General features: G+C 42.3%; 1 protein-coding gene across 7 annotated transcripts in view; it reads left to right on the top strand.

The window, feature by feature from the left end:
* The window catches only part of RUSC2 (RUN and SH3 domain containing 2), a 316216-nt gene that overhangs the window by 218117 nt on the left and 79769 nt on the right, over positions 1-18330 (top strand). For all 7 annotated transcript variants that reach the window (XM_086960231.1, XM_086960236.1, XM_086960234.1 and 4 more), the window contains 5 exons: positions 1970-2113; positions 6384-6460; positions 13045-13219; positions 16393-16498; positions 17781-17827. In XM_086960231.1, the coding sequence (XP_086816357.1) occupies positions 1970-2113; positions 6384-6460; positions 13045-13219; positions 16393-16498; positions 17781-17827 (549 nt within the window). The remainder of the gene's footprint in view (positions 1-1969; positions 2114-6383; positions 6461-13044; positions 13220-16392; positions 16499-17780; positions 17828-18330) is intronic.

Here is an 18330-nt window from a genome sequence, read left to right as displayed (position 1 = left end):
TTCATTGTGAACGGGACATTATTACTAATTATAAGTCTCCGATACAGGAACCCGAGGTTTTCAAAAAAGGTACAAACAGGCAATATATCTTAAGTCCTGATGATGATCCCAGTTCACTAGGAGCCAGGGATCGAAACGCCGTCGACACTTTTACAATTCTGTAACCTTGCCATTGTGTTAATATTTGTTACAGTAATTGTCTGTCTGAGCTTGCTTTGCAAAATGTGCTAATGTTGCAAGGGACAGTTGGCTCCCCCGCTTTTTCCTTGTTTACCTGATTTTCTTTACTTCTTCACCTCTTTCCTTACCCTTTCCACCCCCGAACTCTGTTCGAGTGTGTTCTGGATAGGTACAGGCTTGTACCCTATCAGTTTCCAAATTAGACCCCTTCAGTGGTCTTTTTTTATCTATGATTATATTTGAATAAAACATTTTCAGGCCCGGCTGGGTGCTGAAAAAATTGACTGATATAGTACTGATTTGAGTCTATATTTTCATTTGAATTTGAAAATTCTAACCCTAAGGACCGTTGTTCTCCTTACAATTTAAGATAAGTCCCTATCCTTCCAATTGACTGATTTGCCAGCCGAAATTCTAAACAAATTTGGTCTGGGGAGGCGTTGACTGGTAAGCGAAAGAGATGCCGATGGATTTTTTAATTGACTGTCAAGAAAAGCTACATCCCTCCCCGGAGTGCTTCACTGCCATATGCTATAATTTGTAACAATTTGACAGTGATAACCTTTAACAAAGGTTAAAGGCTGGTGCTAACCACAGATCTTTTTAGAGTTAAAAGGCAGTGAGTAAAGAACTACTTTTCCATCTTAATTCCTTTGTATATGCGGAAGAATCATTCCTATATCGTTAAATAAAATATTCAGATACTTATACTACTTGGTATAGTCTAGCTGCTTGTTACACAGGCATCAAGTACAATTGTGCCGCCTGCGGTTACTTATCTTCATGACCTTAGTGGTTTTACGGTTAATAGTCACCTAACATTAGACAGCTTCTTTTCCAACTAACCTTAGTCATTTTCATGATCGCAATGAACTAAATTTAGCCATCTGTACCTTCACCTAACTTTAGCTATCTTCATGATCAATTACCCTTAGACATCTCTTTAATCAATTTGATTTAGTTATCTTTGTCATCACCTAACGTTAGTCATATCCATCTCCTTTATTAGCTGCCCTTCGCCATCACCATTATCAACTAACTCCAGGCATCTATAATGGTCAACTAACCTTACAAAACTCAATGATCAAATCATTTATCTATCTCCATTATGAATTTGCCCTAGACATCACCATCCTCACCTAATTTTAGTCATACCAATAATGGACTAACTTCTGTAATTTCCAGAAATACTTTTCAGGAACCACACTTTGCAATTTTTCATTGAACACAGTTATCTCTTAAGGTTGCCCACTGTGGACTACACAATTCTACTTTCTTTACATAATCCCAAGCAAAAAAATACCCAGGCATAGTTTCCAGCCTATGGGGCTGATCTGCTTCCTGAAGAATAAGCTATGTTGGGTATTATATATAACCATCTAAAATCATAATTCCTGACACCATTTTAAAACACCCTGCTTACAGTTGTGAATGGTAATCGTAAGGCAATTAAATCATATTTGTGTTTGATGATTTTATATAGCATTAGATGGACCAAAGAATTTTTCGAGAAGAGTTTAGAAATTTTAAAAGGATGATTTTTTAGCTGTCATGGAATACAAATCAGTAAAAGCCATGCCTTATAACTACAACCTCATAGCACACACCGTCTCATGATGATTGTTAATGAATTCATTTTTGTTTGACTGCATTCATTGACCCACACAAGTTGTCCATTGCATTACTTATCCTTTCATGTCATGCACATCAATTGATGATAATCTTCAGCAAAGCTGTCCTGAAAGGATAATGCTCCCTCCTGATGTCTGCTTCTCACTGGCTCCCACAGGGCACTCTGTGAGACAACTCCAGATTAACTACAGTGACTTCTTCCCAGATTACTTCTCAGTGGCAGAGAAGCCTCCGGCCGAGTTCTGCCTGTCGCCCGACAGCACCACAGAATCAGTCTCCATCGACTTGTTACAGAAGAAAGGTAAAGTTGTATGTTTAGCCTGTTCAAATAATGAACCACCTTCCACCAAAAAAAGGTCGGATGTACACAGCAGCATTCCCATAACTGTTTCTTTGAGATCACCAAATGAGACTGAAATTGAACAATGCAAGTATAAGGTGCACATTACAGTTAATCAAATGTAAAGCATTAATATGCTGAAAGATACATAAATTATGCACCCACATAGTCAAGCATGCCTAAATGATCTGCAAAAGTGGGATTTGATGTTTACAATCTATTCATTCAACGCTTCATGTAAACAGATTTATGATAAAGCTCATAGACCAGAATATGGTGTGTGTCTATTGATAACATCTTTGAAATCAGAAAACTCACTCATTCATGTACCACTGGAGTCAAGCTATCCTGGCTGAAGACGGCTAATAGCCAGAAACCGGTCCTAGGATGCTTGATTCCGGTCCAGGAAAGACATGGCTTGGCAGTTCGGGCTGGATTGTTCCCATGAGGCACAGGGTCAAGGCTGATTTGCATATGGCCATGTTTGAACTGGGATGGTGTGGAGTGCAAAAAAATGATGGATTTCGGCCCAGATCTCTGTACTGGGGTGAATGTAGGACATTGTTCTGCATTCTGTCCATCAACTGCTGTTTTTGCAATTGTCACCCCTAGTGGGATGGGTATGCTCAGACGTGAGTCCCATGCTCTCCACACCACTGGAGTCAAGCTATCCTGGCTGAAGACGGCTGATAGCCAGAAACCGGTCCTAGGATGCTTGATTCCGGTCCAGGAAAGACATGGCTTGGCAGTTGGGGCTAGACTATTCCCCTGAGGCACAGGGTCAAGGCTGATTTGCATATGGCCATGTCTGAACTGGGGTGGTGTTGAGTGCAAAAAAACGATGGATGTAGGCCCATATCTCTGTACTGGGGTGAATGTATGACATTGTTCTGCATTCTGTCCATCAACTGTTGTTTTTGCAATTGTCATCCTGAGTGGGATGGGTATGCTCAGACGTGAGTCCATGCTCTCCACACCACTGGAGTCAAGCTATCCTGGATGAAGACGGCTGATAGCCAGAAACCGGTCCTAGGATGCTTGATTCCGGTACAGGAAAGACATGGCTTGGCAGTTTGGGCTGGACTGTTCCCATGAGGCACAGGGTCAAGGCTGATTTGCATATGCGCCATAGCGCCCCAGTCCGTTGCACAGCATCAATGCCTTTTGGCACGTTATCCATCAGTTATACCATAATTTTTTCCAATTTAACATGCTTCTCAAAGTCGATTATGATTCTCTTCACATTTTTTTCATTATCCTCACTCGAAATATTAATGCCATTTTTTCCAGGTTTCTAATGTTTTCACCGCGTCCATCCGAACTTCACAGAGAAAACATGACTAGAACATGTTGTATTCAGGACAGTGTTTATTTTGATTAAAAAGCCCAATGCATTTCGTGCATATTTTGCACTTCATCAGGGGTCACTATAAATACAAAAGATGGTGGAATACAAACATCAGTTGATCGTCTTTACATCTAATGCACAAAAATTACAATGAACAGCCTTACCCTAAGCATTTTACCCAATATGTAGAAATTAGCTTGTCTCCTCACACATTTAAAAACCATACGTTCTGAGAAAGCTGACAAGTAATTCCCCTAGCTGTCTTTTGCTAATATGCCTAATATTGCGGTAGTATAACATATTCTTTCAACAGTATCATTATCATGACATAATCAATATGAACTGGCGCTTAACTCTTTACTTTTCTTTGCATATTTAGATAACACTTGTTCCACTACTAATGCTATACAAGTGAATAATAAACGCTTTAAATGCCGGTTTTTAATATCACTGGTAAACAACCCTGAAACTGCGTGATTCTATGTGCATGCTGTAATGTTTTAAACGTTCATGACAGGTATGTGAAAAACGTTTAAAACATTACAGCATGCACATAGAATCACGCAGTTTCAGGGTTGTTTACCAGTGATATTAAAAACCGGCATTTAAAGCGTTTATTATTCACTTGTATAGCATTAGTAGTGGAACAAGTGTTATCTAAATATGCAAAGAAAAGTAAAGAGTTAAGCGCCAGTTCATATTGATTATGTCATGATAATGATACTGTTGAAAGAATATGTTATACTACCGCAATATTAGGCATATTAGCAAAAGACAGCTAGGGGAATTACTTGTCAGCTTTCTCAGAACGTATGGTTTTTAAATGTGTGAGGAGACAAGCTAATTTCTACATATTGGGTAAAATGCTTAGGGTAAGGCTGTTCATTGTAATTTTTGTGCATTAGATGTAAAGACGATCAACTGATGTTTGTATTCCACCATCTTTTGTATTTATAGTGACCCCTGACGAAGTGCAAAATATGCACGAAATGCATTGGGCTTTTTAATCAAAATAAACACTGTCCTAAATACAACATGCTCTAGTCATGTTTTCTCTGTGAAGTTCGGATGGACGCGGTGAAAACATTAGAAACCTGGAAAAAATGGCATTAATATTTCGAGTGAGGATAATGAAAAAAATGTGAAGAGAATCATAATCGACTTTGAGAAGCATGTTAAATTGGAAAAAATTATGGTATAACTGATGGATAATGTGCCAAAAGGCATTGATGCTGTGCAACGGACTGGGGCGCTATGGCGCTCCTAAATTGGTGTTTTGTTCACGGAAGTGCGTTTGGGCATTGCACTTGAGAAGTATGCACGCAAAAAGATTGAAACTTTGAAGGAAATGGTTTAAAAATGTTGAAAAATGGATAATGATAGGAGTGCACCCGTCTTCTATATACGTTGATTTGCATATGGCCATGTCTGAACTGGGGTGGTGTGGAGTGCAAAAAAACGATGGATTTAGACCCAGATCTCTGTACTGGGGTGAATGTATGACATTGTTCTGCATTCTGTCCATCAACTGTGGTTTTTGCATTTGTCACCCCGAGTGGGATGGGTATGCTTAGATGTGAGTCCCATGCTCTCCACACCACTGGAGTCAAGCTATCCTGGCTGAAGACGACTAATAGCCAGAAACCGGTCCTAGGATGCTTGATTCCGGTCCAGGAAAGACATGGTTTGGCAGTTCAGGCTGGACTGTTCCCATGAGGCACAGGGTCAAGGCTGATTTGCATATGGCCATGTCTGAACTGGGGTGGTGTGGAGTGCAAAAAAACGATGGGTTTAGGCCCAGATCGCTGTACTGGGGTGAATGTATGACATTGTTCTGTATTCTGTCCATCAACTGTTACTTTTGCAATTGTCACCCCGTGTGGGATGGGTATGCTCAGACGCGAGTCCCATGCTCCCCTCACCACTGTAGTCAAGCTATCCTGGCTGAAGACGGCTGATAGCCAGAAACCGGTCCTAGGATGCTTGATTCCGGTCCAAGAAAGACATGGCTTGCCAGTTCGGGCTGGACTGTTCCCATGAGGCACAGGGTCAAGGCTGATTTGCATATGACCATGTCTGAACTGGGGTGGTGTGGAGTGCAAAAAAACGATGGATTTAGGCCCAGATCTCTGTACTGGGGTGAATGTATGACATTGTTCTGCATTCTGTCCATCAACTGTTACTTTTGCAGAGTAAAGGCATGCATGGGAAGTGCATGCGGGGTTCCATCATACATCCGTTATAGAGCAGTGGTTTTTACCTCTTGAGTGCTAGGGACCCCCATCTTAATGACTACTGGGCTCCGGTAACCCCCTCTGTATCATTATTGGAATCCGGGGACCCCCTTTGAATCACTATTAGAATCCGAGGACCCGGTCCTAAGCAATTTCGATCATTTGTTGAATTGCAAAACAATACACAAACATACAGACGCAATCATTCATCAAAGAAATACACAAATGTGGAAATATTTTACTTAATTCACAAACAAATATAAAACAAATTTAAACTTTAGTTATAATGAGAAGTTTGGAACTTTTCTAACTTCAATTGAGGCCTCCCATCGTCGTCCATACTATATTCTGTTTGAGACATTTCCCCTAGTTCCACGAACCAATAAGAGGTCAACTTAATTTTAACCTCTGATTTTAAATTTCTTCAGATTTACAGAACATTTAAAAATGTTCAGTTTTACACTTTGCTTGCTTTAATTATTTATACCTTATTAATCTGTTAATATTATTAAATTTTCTAAGAAGTCAGGGACCTCCTGAGTAGGCATTGCGGACCCCGGAGGTCCCCGGACCACAGGTTAAGAGCCATGTTTTAGAGACAATATGTTCCAGTTCTTTTGAAATACTAAAAAGTCTGTTTATTCTTCAGGTCTGGTGAAAGCCATTAACACCGCTGTGGACCTGATAGTCGCACACTTCGGAACGAGTCGAGATCCTGGGGTGAAGGTAATGTATGGACTTCATAGATGGATCATTGATGACATTTTTATGTGTATTGTTGAGTGCTTTGTGACAGACAAGCAACATAAAAAAAGAATGCTGCTTCTTTGCTTCAATTTGAGTAAATATTTTCAGTTCACTCTGCCCCCTATCTTCTGCAATGGATAATGCATACTTTACCTGAACAGTCATCACCGCTGCTGCTAACTAGTGTTTGCTGGATGCTGTAAGATTCACACTCCATCAAATAGCCCCAGTGCTTCTGGTGATGGTTCTAGCCAGCCTGAACAACTGAGGTACTTCAAAAGGACTTCAAAAGATTGTGGGGCTTCTGGGTGCAGTATTTTTCAGGTGCAGTATTAACACACTGTTACAACAATTAGACTTCTCACTGGGCAATACAATATTAATTGCACATGTTTCCGCCCATTCCAAGGTGCCCAAACCTGGTATGTGGTGGGTTTGACCAAACAATTTACACCAGGCTTGGCATAGCCAAAATGGTGTGGGAAAAAAGCACAAGTTGCAGATCTGAAATTCACTCTAACCAGAGCAAAATGAATGCTCATATTTTAACTGCTGAGCTTCTCATGAAGAGTCACTAAAATATCCTACAAATGAATTTCTGTGGCCAATCTTATCTGGACATTCTGACAAAGCAAAGTAGGCCAGTATAGGCACGACTATGCTTTGCCGCCCCATAAGCAACACAGTCATTTTTAAGGCCCTCAGTTGCAACTGGAGTCCTCTGATGGGGTGCCCCAAGACAACAATTTAGTATTGCCTTAATGTTGAATGAATCCTGAACTACCCAACAGATAAATGAGGTGAGGGCTAGGGGTAGCCATGATGCACAAAACACCCTTATCTCACCTTCCCCCAAGACACACATATGAAACCATCCCTTGGCCTGGTGAATGCCATTCTTGATCATGTTTTTCCCACCTTGTTGACTAAACTGTGCCCATTAGCCACCTCCTAGTGGCTATACTAGCAGTATACTTCACATTAGTAGATTACCCAGTTCTCTTTGGCATAGAATTCCTGGGCTTATACAACAGCTTCAGTCTTACAAGTCCAGTCCAATGCCAGTGTTCGGATACTTTCTACAGAGAGGACTTAGAAGTCAAGACAACACCTTCCCTCCAACCCAAGTCCTGTCTGCTGACCACAAAGCCTACCCATTCCCCATCATGCTCCCAACACCCACAGCATAAATAAATATTAAAATGAATGTATCTATGTGTCATAGCAATAAAGCGTAGTTGTGTCTGGGAACAAAAGCCCTCAGAAAGACATTGAGTCCTGTATGTGCTAAAACAACTTTAAGTGTAAAAGATTCAAAGACAAGTTAGGTCCGGAGACTGCCCCACCTCCACAATCAAGTAAAAGAGTTTTCCCTGACCCCCTTCTTCAGAGAACAGCTCCCTCTAAAGCCAATGTTAGGAGTATACTGCAAAGGAGTCAACTAGTAATTTGAGATGTAGACGTCAGCCTCAAAACTCGCATAGAATGAGTAGTGTGAACTGCCTTATGCTGTGCAATGGCCCTATCAAGTCTGGAACATCCTTTCAGCCATTCCATCTACAAACCAAATTAATATGATCCCGAATAGCCTAAAAGGCTGGAGGTTGGCTCATATTGAGTCTAAAACACTCTTACCAACCATTTGAGAAACCTCCATCCAGGGGCGTGGCTGCGTCAGCTTGATGGGGGGGGGGCTTCAGATTTCACAACAATCACACTGAAACATCTTGTTCAACTTAAAACACATTATATGAGAAGCGGGACATGAGGTGGGCTTAGCGTGAGTGGAAAGAGAGAGAGAGTGCGGATTGCTAGGGGTATTTAAAATGCAATATCTTTCAAACTAATCAACATTTTTAAGGGCTTCAAAGCATAGATGAGAGAGAGTGCGTGTTTTTGTCAATGTACAAATCCAAGGTAAAAAGCGACAGACACTTCACATTACCCAACTCAAAGCTCTTTATTTGCAACTATTTACTACAGAATACATTTTTGGGGGGGTGTAACACCCCCAACTCCCCCTCACTCAAGCTCCACCACTGCCTCCACCCACCCAGGCCAGACAAGCTCAACACGCAATCCACAGAAGCCTCTTCTCAATACTTCCCCAAGAAAACTTTGAAATCTATCATCCCTCCAGCCCGCTAAAGTCTGCCCTAGCAAATCTCATAATGGTCCCAGATCCAGGCCTAGGGGCAGAAGAGACAGGTGATCCTCTGTCACTGGCCCCTGCCTCCTGGGCTGCCTCCATCGGGACAACCACAGTGCTCCCAGCACCTTGCCATTCAGAGCGAGATTTAAAAACCCAACCATTGTGCGCTCCACCAATGCTTGGGCAGAGCCGTCCAAGGACATATCCACGTCACGTCTGGTGGCTTAGATGACTAATGCGTTCACTGTAGGGGCCTGTGTTGGACCTCATGGTGACAGGTTCAAATCCTGGTTGATTCTCTCAGCATTTAATCCTTCTGAGGTCGATAAAATGAGTACCATTGAGTTAGGTAAAAATAAACAACTGTTATTCAGCACCAAGTTACCCTTGGGTGAGCGTGTGCTTTACAAATACACGTTATGTTGTATACAGCATGAACCACCGAGGCTGTCACTTAAGCCCACTTCATTTCTGTTAACTCATTGTACAACTCTTAACAAACCGATGCTACCACAAACCTGCAAATGGCCCTGCTCGACAAGATGCAATCATGTGACCCCGATAGATTGTCGAACACAACAAGCTACGTGCAACTTGTGAGCTCACTAATCATACACACACTTGTCACTTCTGGGACGAGCACCGAGAAGAAGCAAGTACATTATTCAGAGTGTTCAGTACACATAAAGTAGCAGTTACAACTGGTATGACCCATGCCTGGCGGCATCCCTTGTCCCAGCTGAGCAATACTCCTATCTTCATGGTGCAAACATGGCCAATTCTTCGATTAAAACCCATTTTTGCTACATGGAAGTCCTGTCATGCCACGAGGGTCAGGAGCATTTGTATGCTTTATACATACAAAAAAGTTCCTTATAAAGAATTCCGAGGTAAATTCCAACTGTTCTCATTTCATCCAAATGCAATGAATCCGCTTGAAAAGACCCTCAGTAAGCGGTGTCTATCACAGTGAAGGTTTAGAGGCTGGAAGGGCGAGGGAGATGGAGCGAAAGGCCTCGGCTTTCATCCTCGTGGGTGCATTCACTGTTATACTTCAGTGGGGATTACTGGATATGGAATTGGGCCTGTCTTTGCCTGGCTGTGATATCCAGACCCGCGGCTCGCGCGTCACGGGGGGAAACGAGCCAGACCCTCCGGGAGGGACCACTGGAAAGCAGAGCGCCGATTCTATAAATAGGCTTCGTTGAAAGGGAGGGTTCTGCGCACGCGCAAGGATGAGAGGCCTCTTCCATCTGTAATGAGGCACCGGCTGCCAGCGGTCTGCAGAAGGCCCGGAAAATGGATGAAAGAACGCAGAGATGAAGACAAGCCAGGCGCTGATGCTCCACGCGGCTTTTAGCAGGGTTTACTCTTCACACCGCTGTAATGATGCTTCCGAGCACACTCTACATACATATCTACCGGCACATTTGCCATTATCACGCGCAACAAAGGACCGGCTGTGCTGCATTGCATGAAAGAGAGAAACAAAGGTTTCTATTTACAAAGATTTGGAGCATTTTTGGTCTCTCCTTGGGCGGGCGAACTTACTGTGTGCTGCCTAGCGCCAACACAGGCACCCTTGCACCAACTGCATTAAGGGCAGAATCGTTTTTATGCAGGAAGTAACACCTTCCTGCACAAAAACAATCCCCTGAGGCATATTCACATTTCTGTCTGTGCGGCAGAATGCAGCCCACACGGAAAGAGGAAGCAACGAGGATCAATAAAGGTATTTCTCCTCGTTACACTTCTGTCGGTTAGGCACACTATTTTAGCACAAGCCAGGTTTACAAGTCTGTAAATCTGGGGTTGCGTCACAATACACCGGAACACCCATGCTCCATTCATGCCACGCCTACCCAACGTAGAGTAACTCAAGGCAGCGCTATTCGTTGTGTTCTGTTACTTTTTATTTACTAAACTAAGCAATGGCGATTTGTGTGGCTCAGTAAACGCCAAACATGATTTTGCTAGGGCTGCGCCACAAAAGGACACGGCCCAAACGCAAAATAATAGTAAACCTGTGCCCTAATTTAATAGACCTCAATAAAAAAAGGCAGACAATGGTGTAGGTATTGAATTATTTGGAATATTTCCAGCTGTCTAATAATGGAAAATGAGCAATGGGATAGATTTAGTGGTTGGCAAATATTATGTTAATTAATCACCGTGACACATTGTAAAGCACTCTAACATGCTTGAGAAACAAATTAATGAAAGTGCTGTTAATGGCTTCTCCTTCACTTTCTCAGCACGTCAATTCATTGGGATCTGCCCGGCGTAATACTCTGGCAGCTATTCCACACTTCAACCAGGCGGCCAAATCATCAACTGCTTTCTTCCACTCTCTTAAATAGAAACATTTACTTTGCCAGGGCCAGTTGACAACGGCAATCCTAATGCTGGGTATTGCTGTTGGACCTGGGCACTCCCTTGCTGGTGGGTTCGCTTAAAAGTGATGAACCTTTAAAAACACTGTTAATGGTGGCAACAAGGCTCACCCACTTCACAAGCAGTAAGGCTCACCTATTTCACTAGCAGCAAAGCTCAACTACCTCACAAGCAGCAGAGCTCACCTACTTCACAGGCAGCAAAACTCCTCTACTTCACAAGCAAAATGTTTTTTCAACTCTTCCTGGCCCTCAGGTTGGCTAAGGCAGGTTTCGTTGATTGTGCCTCTGTGTACCACCGCAGCAGCCCTTAGGGTTCTGACGATATCACATTTTCACGTTGCTGTGAGAACCTAACTCTAAATCCCAGTTGGCCAGTTCTAACTAGCGAACAGGTGTGTCCTATGCTCTGTGTCTGCTTCTGCCATCATAAAATGCCAAAGGCGACCAACCATTCTCAAGATATAGAGCCATGATGTTTGGTACCAACATACGACAAACCTTAGAAGTGTGGCTCACCGGTTAGAGGAGGCAGACCCAGGACCAGGGTTCAATCCCTGATGCGGCAGGTCTTGAGCTCAAAATGTCCAAGGGCTCGATAATTCTCGTCTCAGTGCCTACTCAAATCATGGGTTCACACTCTGCAACTCTGGGCAATAGCTTGCTTAATCTCCACTACGGCCCCACCGCGATGGGATGCCTGGCTTTCACCTTGGGGATGCCCAGTAGGGGTTATCTCGCCGGGAAAAGCCAGGACGGGTTCCCAAAGCAAGCGCCTTGAGACCTTACGGTGAAAGGCGCTATATAAAAACGTATGATTTACGATTTACGATTTTAGGCTCTAGCCCAAATCCATTCGCTTGCAAGCACTTGTATCACATGGTGTTCTAGTTACACACCTAGTACCGACTCCCGGAGGAACACTGGCAGTGCACTTAGCCCTGGAGCTCATGGTAAACGACAGGACCACCATGCGTACTGTCCAGTAACTACCGGCTGCCCAAGGAGCTAGTAAAATAGTCCTCAGTATCACTCTGTAGAAAAGATGATGTCGTTCATACATGGAATATGAGATTGAATTTACCATCTAGTCTCTCCGTGGAGGGGTCTGGCGATGAAGGATACTCATCAAACAGCAAAAGTCACCGAGAGGATGGATGTAGACTATGTTTAAACCCATTTGGGCCATGAGTTATTATGAAGTCTGAAAGGCATGAGCAAAGATGCGAAAGTTTTACCTTGCAATTAATATGTTGTTTTTTGAAAATTTGCAAGAATTGTTTTTTACGCTGTGCAATCTTTGTGAACGTTACCTTTCATAATTGAGAAATAAAATTGGGGGAGAAATCTTTCACTAAAACCGAGTTTTGGATCCGAATCATATTAAGTCACAATGACCATATACTTGTGGTTACTCTCTGTAATCTATCTACCAGCGCAACATGTGGACATCAGACCTCGCAATGTGTGAATTAAACTCTTTAGTGCCCTTCACTCCTAATCTGCCTCTACTTTGTCATACACATGCTCTCCATTCTGTCTGGACTGCTGTCATTTCTTAAACTATGATTGTATCAGATATCCCTTGTAATGGGCAGCAATCTAATTTTCTATTGGATCATGTCCATGCTATAAAACAATCTGAAAAAAGAAGTAGATAAATAAATAAATAGATATATTTAAGTTTTACAGAAGGAAAGCGCTGCAAAGAACTTCCTTTTCCAGAGAGATTAATGCAAAAAAATACTTCTGTGAGGAAAGATTTGTCCAGGAAGAGAAGTTGGTAAACGTGGTAACTTCTCTGGGATGGTGCTGTCCCAACTTTTGCTTAATACCACATTACTTCATTAGCTCTTCTTTAATTTCCTTTCTTCTTGTGTTAATCCTCATATACTTCATCTTGAACAATTTTGCTAAATTCACTGCTCAAGTGGTGTTTGCCTCTTTATGCCTTTGTTACTTATTTGTTTCTTACGAGGGGATTTCACGTCCTGTGTTTTGTGTGATTACCTTGGCAGTCAAAGCTGGGAAACAGCTCTGTGAGCCCCAACGTGGGGCACCTGATCCTGAAGTACCTGTGTCCTGCGATCCGAAACATCCTGAATGATGGGCTGAAGGCATATGTGCTGGACATGATCATCGGGCAAAGGAGGAACACACCATGGAGTGTGGTCGAAGCTTCCACGCAGCTAGGTATGTACGCATGTGCCTTTCGTGTGTGTTTTGGCTCTTCAGCAAGGAAAGATATCATCCATTGTTTATTGGAAGCCAACTCTGTAGACACTGCAAGATAAGATTTAGGATTTGGGAAGAATGCTATATATTGGGGCCAGTCAAGGGACCTTGGCGCCTGACTAGAGCCTGTTAGGTTGGATTTACTGACTTTTCGATGTCGAAGCTGGTAAGGTGCTTGGCATAGGGTTTACATCAGTATGCTACATCTGCTAATGGAATTATTAGCTAATATCTCAATCAAGCAGTGCCTGTGAATCTGCCTTGTTGCCCACCTGTAAATTATTAAGCCATGTTAAACAAAGACATCTATATCCTTACTTACTGATTCCCCCATTCACCAAGGTAAGAAAAATTAATACATTTGACACATTTTGCTTAAATTAGTGTAACTACAGGTTATAGACTCACATTGCAATTGCTTCATTCAACCACTGATCTTTTTTACTGCGATAAAGTGAGTGCTATAGAGGTGGGTAATGTAGGCGCTGTTATTTCCAGTAGTGCGTGATTGAAGGTGCTTGCATTGCCTCCCAGACACCTCTGCATGACTAGAGATGAGTCCCTTTTTGAAAGGTGAGAACGGTGACTACACAGGATTGGCACAGGTGTGACTTCCATCTTCGCTGGCGAACACTGCTTTAAGTTAACCTAACCGCTTTTACGCTTTGACCATCACAAAAGGTGTCAAGACATCAGTTCTACTGCTGTCTGTTGCTGTGGAGATAAGAAGAGATTATCGAAGAATCTTCCAAGGAAGCTTCTTCGATGCACAATCCACAGAGGCTTCCAAGGATATGCACAGATGCATGCCACCTAAATAATTCATAGCAGTTTCCTGTGAAAGGGAGAGTCTAGACATGATAGTACACAAGAATAGGATTTATACATCTACGCTCAAGTGCTCTTTTGTAACACTAACTTCTTATAATCTAAGGCTCACACCTCGATTGTTAGACTTCTTTTAGCGATCAGCCAGAAATTACAGACCTAGTTAGAGATTAGCAGCACAGTTGTTGAACGTGGCATTAAGGGCAGGTTTGGTGAATGTGGGCAGGTGAGAGTTCACTTGTACACTCTTGCCATCACGCTCCAACTTTGCGTTTCTCAATGTGACCCAGTGCTTGTTGCGTGCTCCTCAGTGTCTATCAAGGTCATATTTTTTACTGGGTTTGTGCTGCTGATGGAGGGAGACAGGCTTTTGCACCAAGAGGCTGGTTGTAGAGGGGTATCTATCTGAGTAGCTTCAGTGACTGGCCCTTACTGGCGCTACAAAATCAGTAGGATGGACTTGGTGTATTAACGTAACATAAACCCTCTGAACTCCTTGTATGATCAGACACTCTCTAGCGGAAGGGCCAGTACATGCCTGAGCTGAGCCTAGCACATGTGGAGATGCTCACGAGAAAATACCCCTGCCTTTCAGAGAGTTGTCCCTCCTAATCTTCACCACTGCCCAAAGGTTGGATGGATTTTCAGCTGTGTGATACAATATCAATAACAAATATATCATTTGACATAAACATTGTGGCCTAAAAAGTGTTTGTAGAAATATCTCTCCATTGGGTGTATCTTTAAAATATTAACTCCAATGGGGTAATTTTATTGTAGACAGTATGTAAGAAACTATATTTATTTTTGTGAGATGAAATTTAGGCCATCATATTGGTATTATCGCAGCTTGTCAGTTAGCTTATTTCTGTCAGTGCCAACCGGCAACAGAAAGCCTGCACTGATTGCAAATGAAGATAGCGTTCACAGTAGGAAGATGAAGGAATTTGGCAGAAGCCATTTGTGTTATCTGTAAGAAATAGATTTAATAATTCACACTCCATAGAAGCCAGTTCCTTCTATATGTTCCACTCAGTTAGAGTGCATTGAAAGCACCCCACTGCACTAGGACATTACATTACTTCCTCTGAGATGATGGATCAGTTGTTTTGTAGCCTTTTCAAGTGCATTTTCTCAGAAGCCAGAGTCAAGGAGACATCATACTACACAAGCAAAACAAATGTTGACAAATTCACCATCTAACAGGGAGATTTCTTAGTAAACAATATGTAGACTCTGTGTTAGACACCAGAGATATCCTTTTTTTTCTTCAAGACAAAGTGATGGTGTGGAGCTAACTGCCTTGTTGGTGACACAGCAGGTTTCGAATCAAGGGCCTGATGTACTAAGAATTTTAACGGTCACAAACACTCCAATTCAGTGTTTGTCACAGTTAAAATACTTTTTAATATTTACTAGTTCCAGTTTATGAGTCGGAAAAGATTTCCCGACTCATAAAATGAGATACTGATTTGGTATCTAGTAGGGCTTGTTGTGGGCGTCCCTTCCAAATATGGAATTGGTATATAATGTAGAAGTGTTTCGCAACAAAAATCCGGTCGCAAACATTGATTTCTTACCAACAGCTCAAAGGAGTCCACAAAATGGAAGGGGGTACCATTGGGACTCCTTTTCCATTGTGACTGGAAAATAAACTGTTTGGTTACCAGGCGGCAGTGGTCCTGGTGATATTCTTTTATTTTTAATCAAAGTCTCATTTCCTTTAAGGAACACAGGCTGCATTTAAAAAAAAACTGATTGCTTTATTAAAAAGCAATGACAGACATGAGGGTTTGCTGACCTCAACAGGCCACCACCCTTGCAACGACCTCCAATCATAGTTTGTTGGACCTTGTGATATACCAGATAAATATACCTGAGGTATGTCAGATTCCGTCCACTATTAGTACCAAGGTCGGTTCCTAAATGTCTTACCATTGCAACCAGTATTTTGCAACCTGTAAATAGTACATATGGCCCATTCAAAATGGGTGCAATTGGGTCATAATTCTCTAATCCCTTGAGTCTGGCCGGGAGGCGCTGCCATGCAGTTATTTGATAGTCCAGAAGCCAGAGAGCAATATGTTACCAGCATCTAGTTATTCGAGGACCTGGGATTGCGAAAATGATCTGAATACTTTCCCTCAAATGTACTGTTTGATTTTGAGAAGTTGAATTTGTTTTGTACACAAGCCTTAGTGCACTATGGACTGCGCTTCAATAGTTTGGTGTAGATATCGCTCTCCCTGACTGTGGCGTTCATAAGAAAATAGACTTTTTTCATGTTTGCACTCCTTCCACAGGTCCTTCCACCAAGGTACTGCACAGCCTGTTCAGCAAGATCAGCCAGTACTCGGAGCTGACGAATCACACCATGCGATTCAACGCTTTCATCTTTGGCCTTCTCAAGTAAGTGGCTCTTGCTCATGGTCTCTAGGCCACCCTTGGTTGCATCTTTGACCTGGTTGTTGGCATGGGTAGTAGTTTGTTTCCTTTAGTCTTTTTTCACAAGGGGGCTGGACCTGGCTAGATGGATATATATATATGATGAGAGTGCAATGCATGCCATCTCACAATAGCAATAACACTTCGTAGATCTCGTGCTTATTAGGCTATGTTGTTGTAGTGAACAAATTAAGAAAAAGCGTATAATGGGAAGACAGGCTTGGCATCAATGTATGACATAATAAACAATTCTACAGAAGGGGGACTCTGATGTATTTAGGGGTAACCATGCTATTAAAAAACAGTGGTAAAGTCAGTGTTGGGAAATTATAGGAGGAAAAAAGAAACCACGTCAACTCCATACTAAATCCATTCACAACCTTTTCACTGATATGGAAAGGGTCTGGGCTGCTCTGTCGATGTCCTTGTGGAATGAATTTCATTCGACAATATGTATACAATTATCTTCTCATTGTAACAGACAATATTTATTGTTTCTGGTTACATACTACAGAGTAGTCAGCACTATGTTCATATGTTATCATGATGTGTGCCTTCATTCGATAGGAATCCTGGCGCTATAAACAAGAATGCCAGGAGGCTTCAGTGGGCAAGCACAGCACCAGAAAAGTGATCCAATCCAGAGAAAGATGATCAATTTTCATCAAAATGTAAAACAAGTGACCTCGCCTCTGAACTCTGAAAGATCTGCCTCTTACCTTATTTAAATTGGATTTGGGAATTTTAGTAGCAATTTTGAAAGGCTTGATGGGCAATCCCTGGCTGTGAAACATGAAAATGGCACTCCTGAGGTCAAGGGACGTGCAGAGGACCACCTTTGCACTGAGATGAGTTTCAGAAGTGCTGAGTACTCCATTAATGCTGGACTGCCACACTCCCCCAATACAGACAAAAGTAAGCCTTGTGCTGGGCAGGTCCCAAGGGCTCTGGAATGGTCTTGATACAGATGATTAAAGGGGTTAGAGACAGGAGACCCCAGAATGTGTGCTTATTTTTTAGAAGGTGGAGGGACGTTCTCCCATGGTTAGATGAATTTCCAGTGTACTCACACTGCATGTTAGTGGAACGAAGCAAAGTTGTCTGTAAGTAGTGTTCTGATCACATATGGTGGCTGCTTTCTCCCTCAACAATTGTACTTACAATGAGCGAATGACTTCGCAAGAGATAGAGTGCATAATGACTTGTTGCCAGTGCTAATCCTGCTCTCCTTCTTTTTCTCCTGTAGTATTCGCTCTCTGGAGTTCTGGTTCAACCACCTATACAGCCACGAAGGTAAGCAAGCAAAGGACACCTTGCATGTCTGAATGTGAGAACTGCCCATCATCCACACAGCACAACCAGATTGCTGAGGAGTGCCACATAGATTCTTTGATAATGTACAGGGCACAGACTCCTAGGAAGGATGTCTTTTAACTTGGGTCTGACCTTTTGTTTTATCCAATTTTAAAACAAATGTAGTCCACAACTGAGCCTATCACAGAATACCTTAGGGTTTCAAAAATGGCACCCAAAGTACATTGTGGCTTAATCAGAACTATTCCAAGATGCATTGAGGCTTCTCAAATGCGGCTCACGATACAGTTGGGATGGTGTGCTAATGTACAGATGCTTCTCAAATGCTCTTACTTAATGATATAAAAGTGTTCAAATGCTACCTCATGCTACACTGAAGCTCCTTGACCATGTATCAAAGTAGCTCTGTAGAATAAAACATAAAGATGTCTGTACCACTTTCTCAGAATGACTTGAAGAAGCTCAAATGGTGCTCCATACAC

This window comes from Lissotriton vulgaris, chromosome 3_1 (genome assembly GCF_964263255.1).
Source record: "Lissotriton vulgaris chromosome 3_1, aLisVul1.2, whole genome shotgun sequence".
Classification (NCBI taxonomy): domain Eukaryota; kingdom Metazoa; phylum Chordata; class Amphibia; order Caudata; family Salamandridae; genus Lissotriton; species Lissotriton vulgaris.
This window is presented reverse-complemented; position numbering and strand designations above follow the sequence as displayed.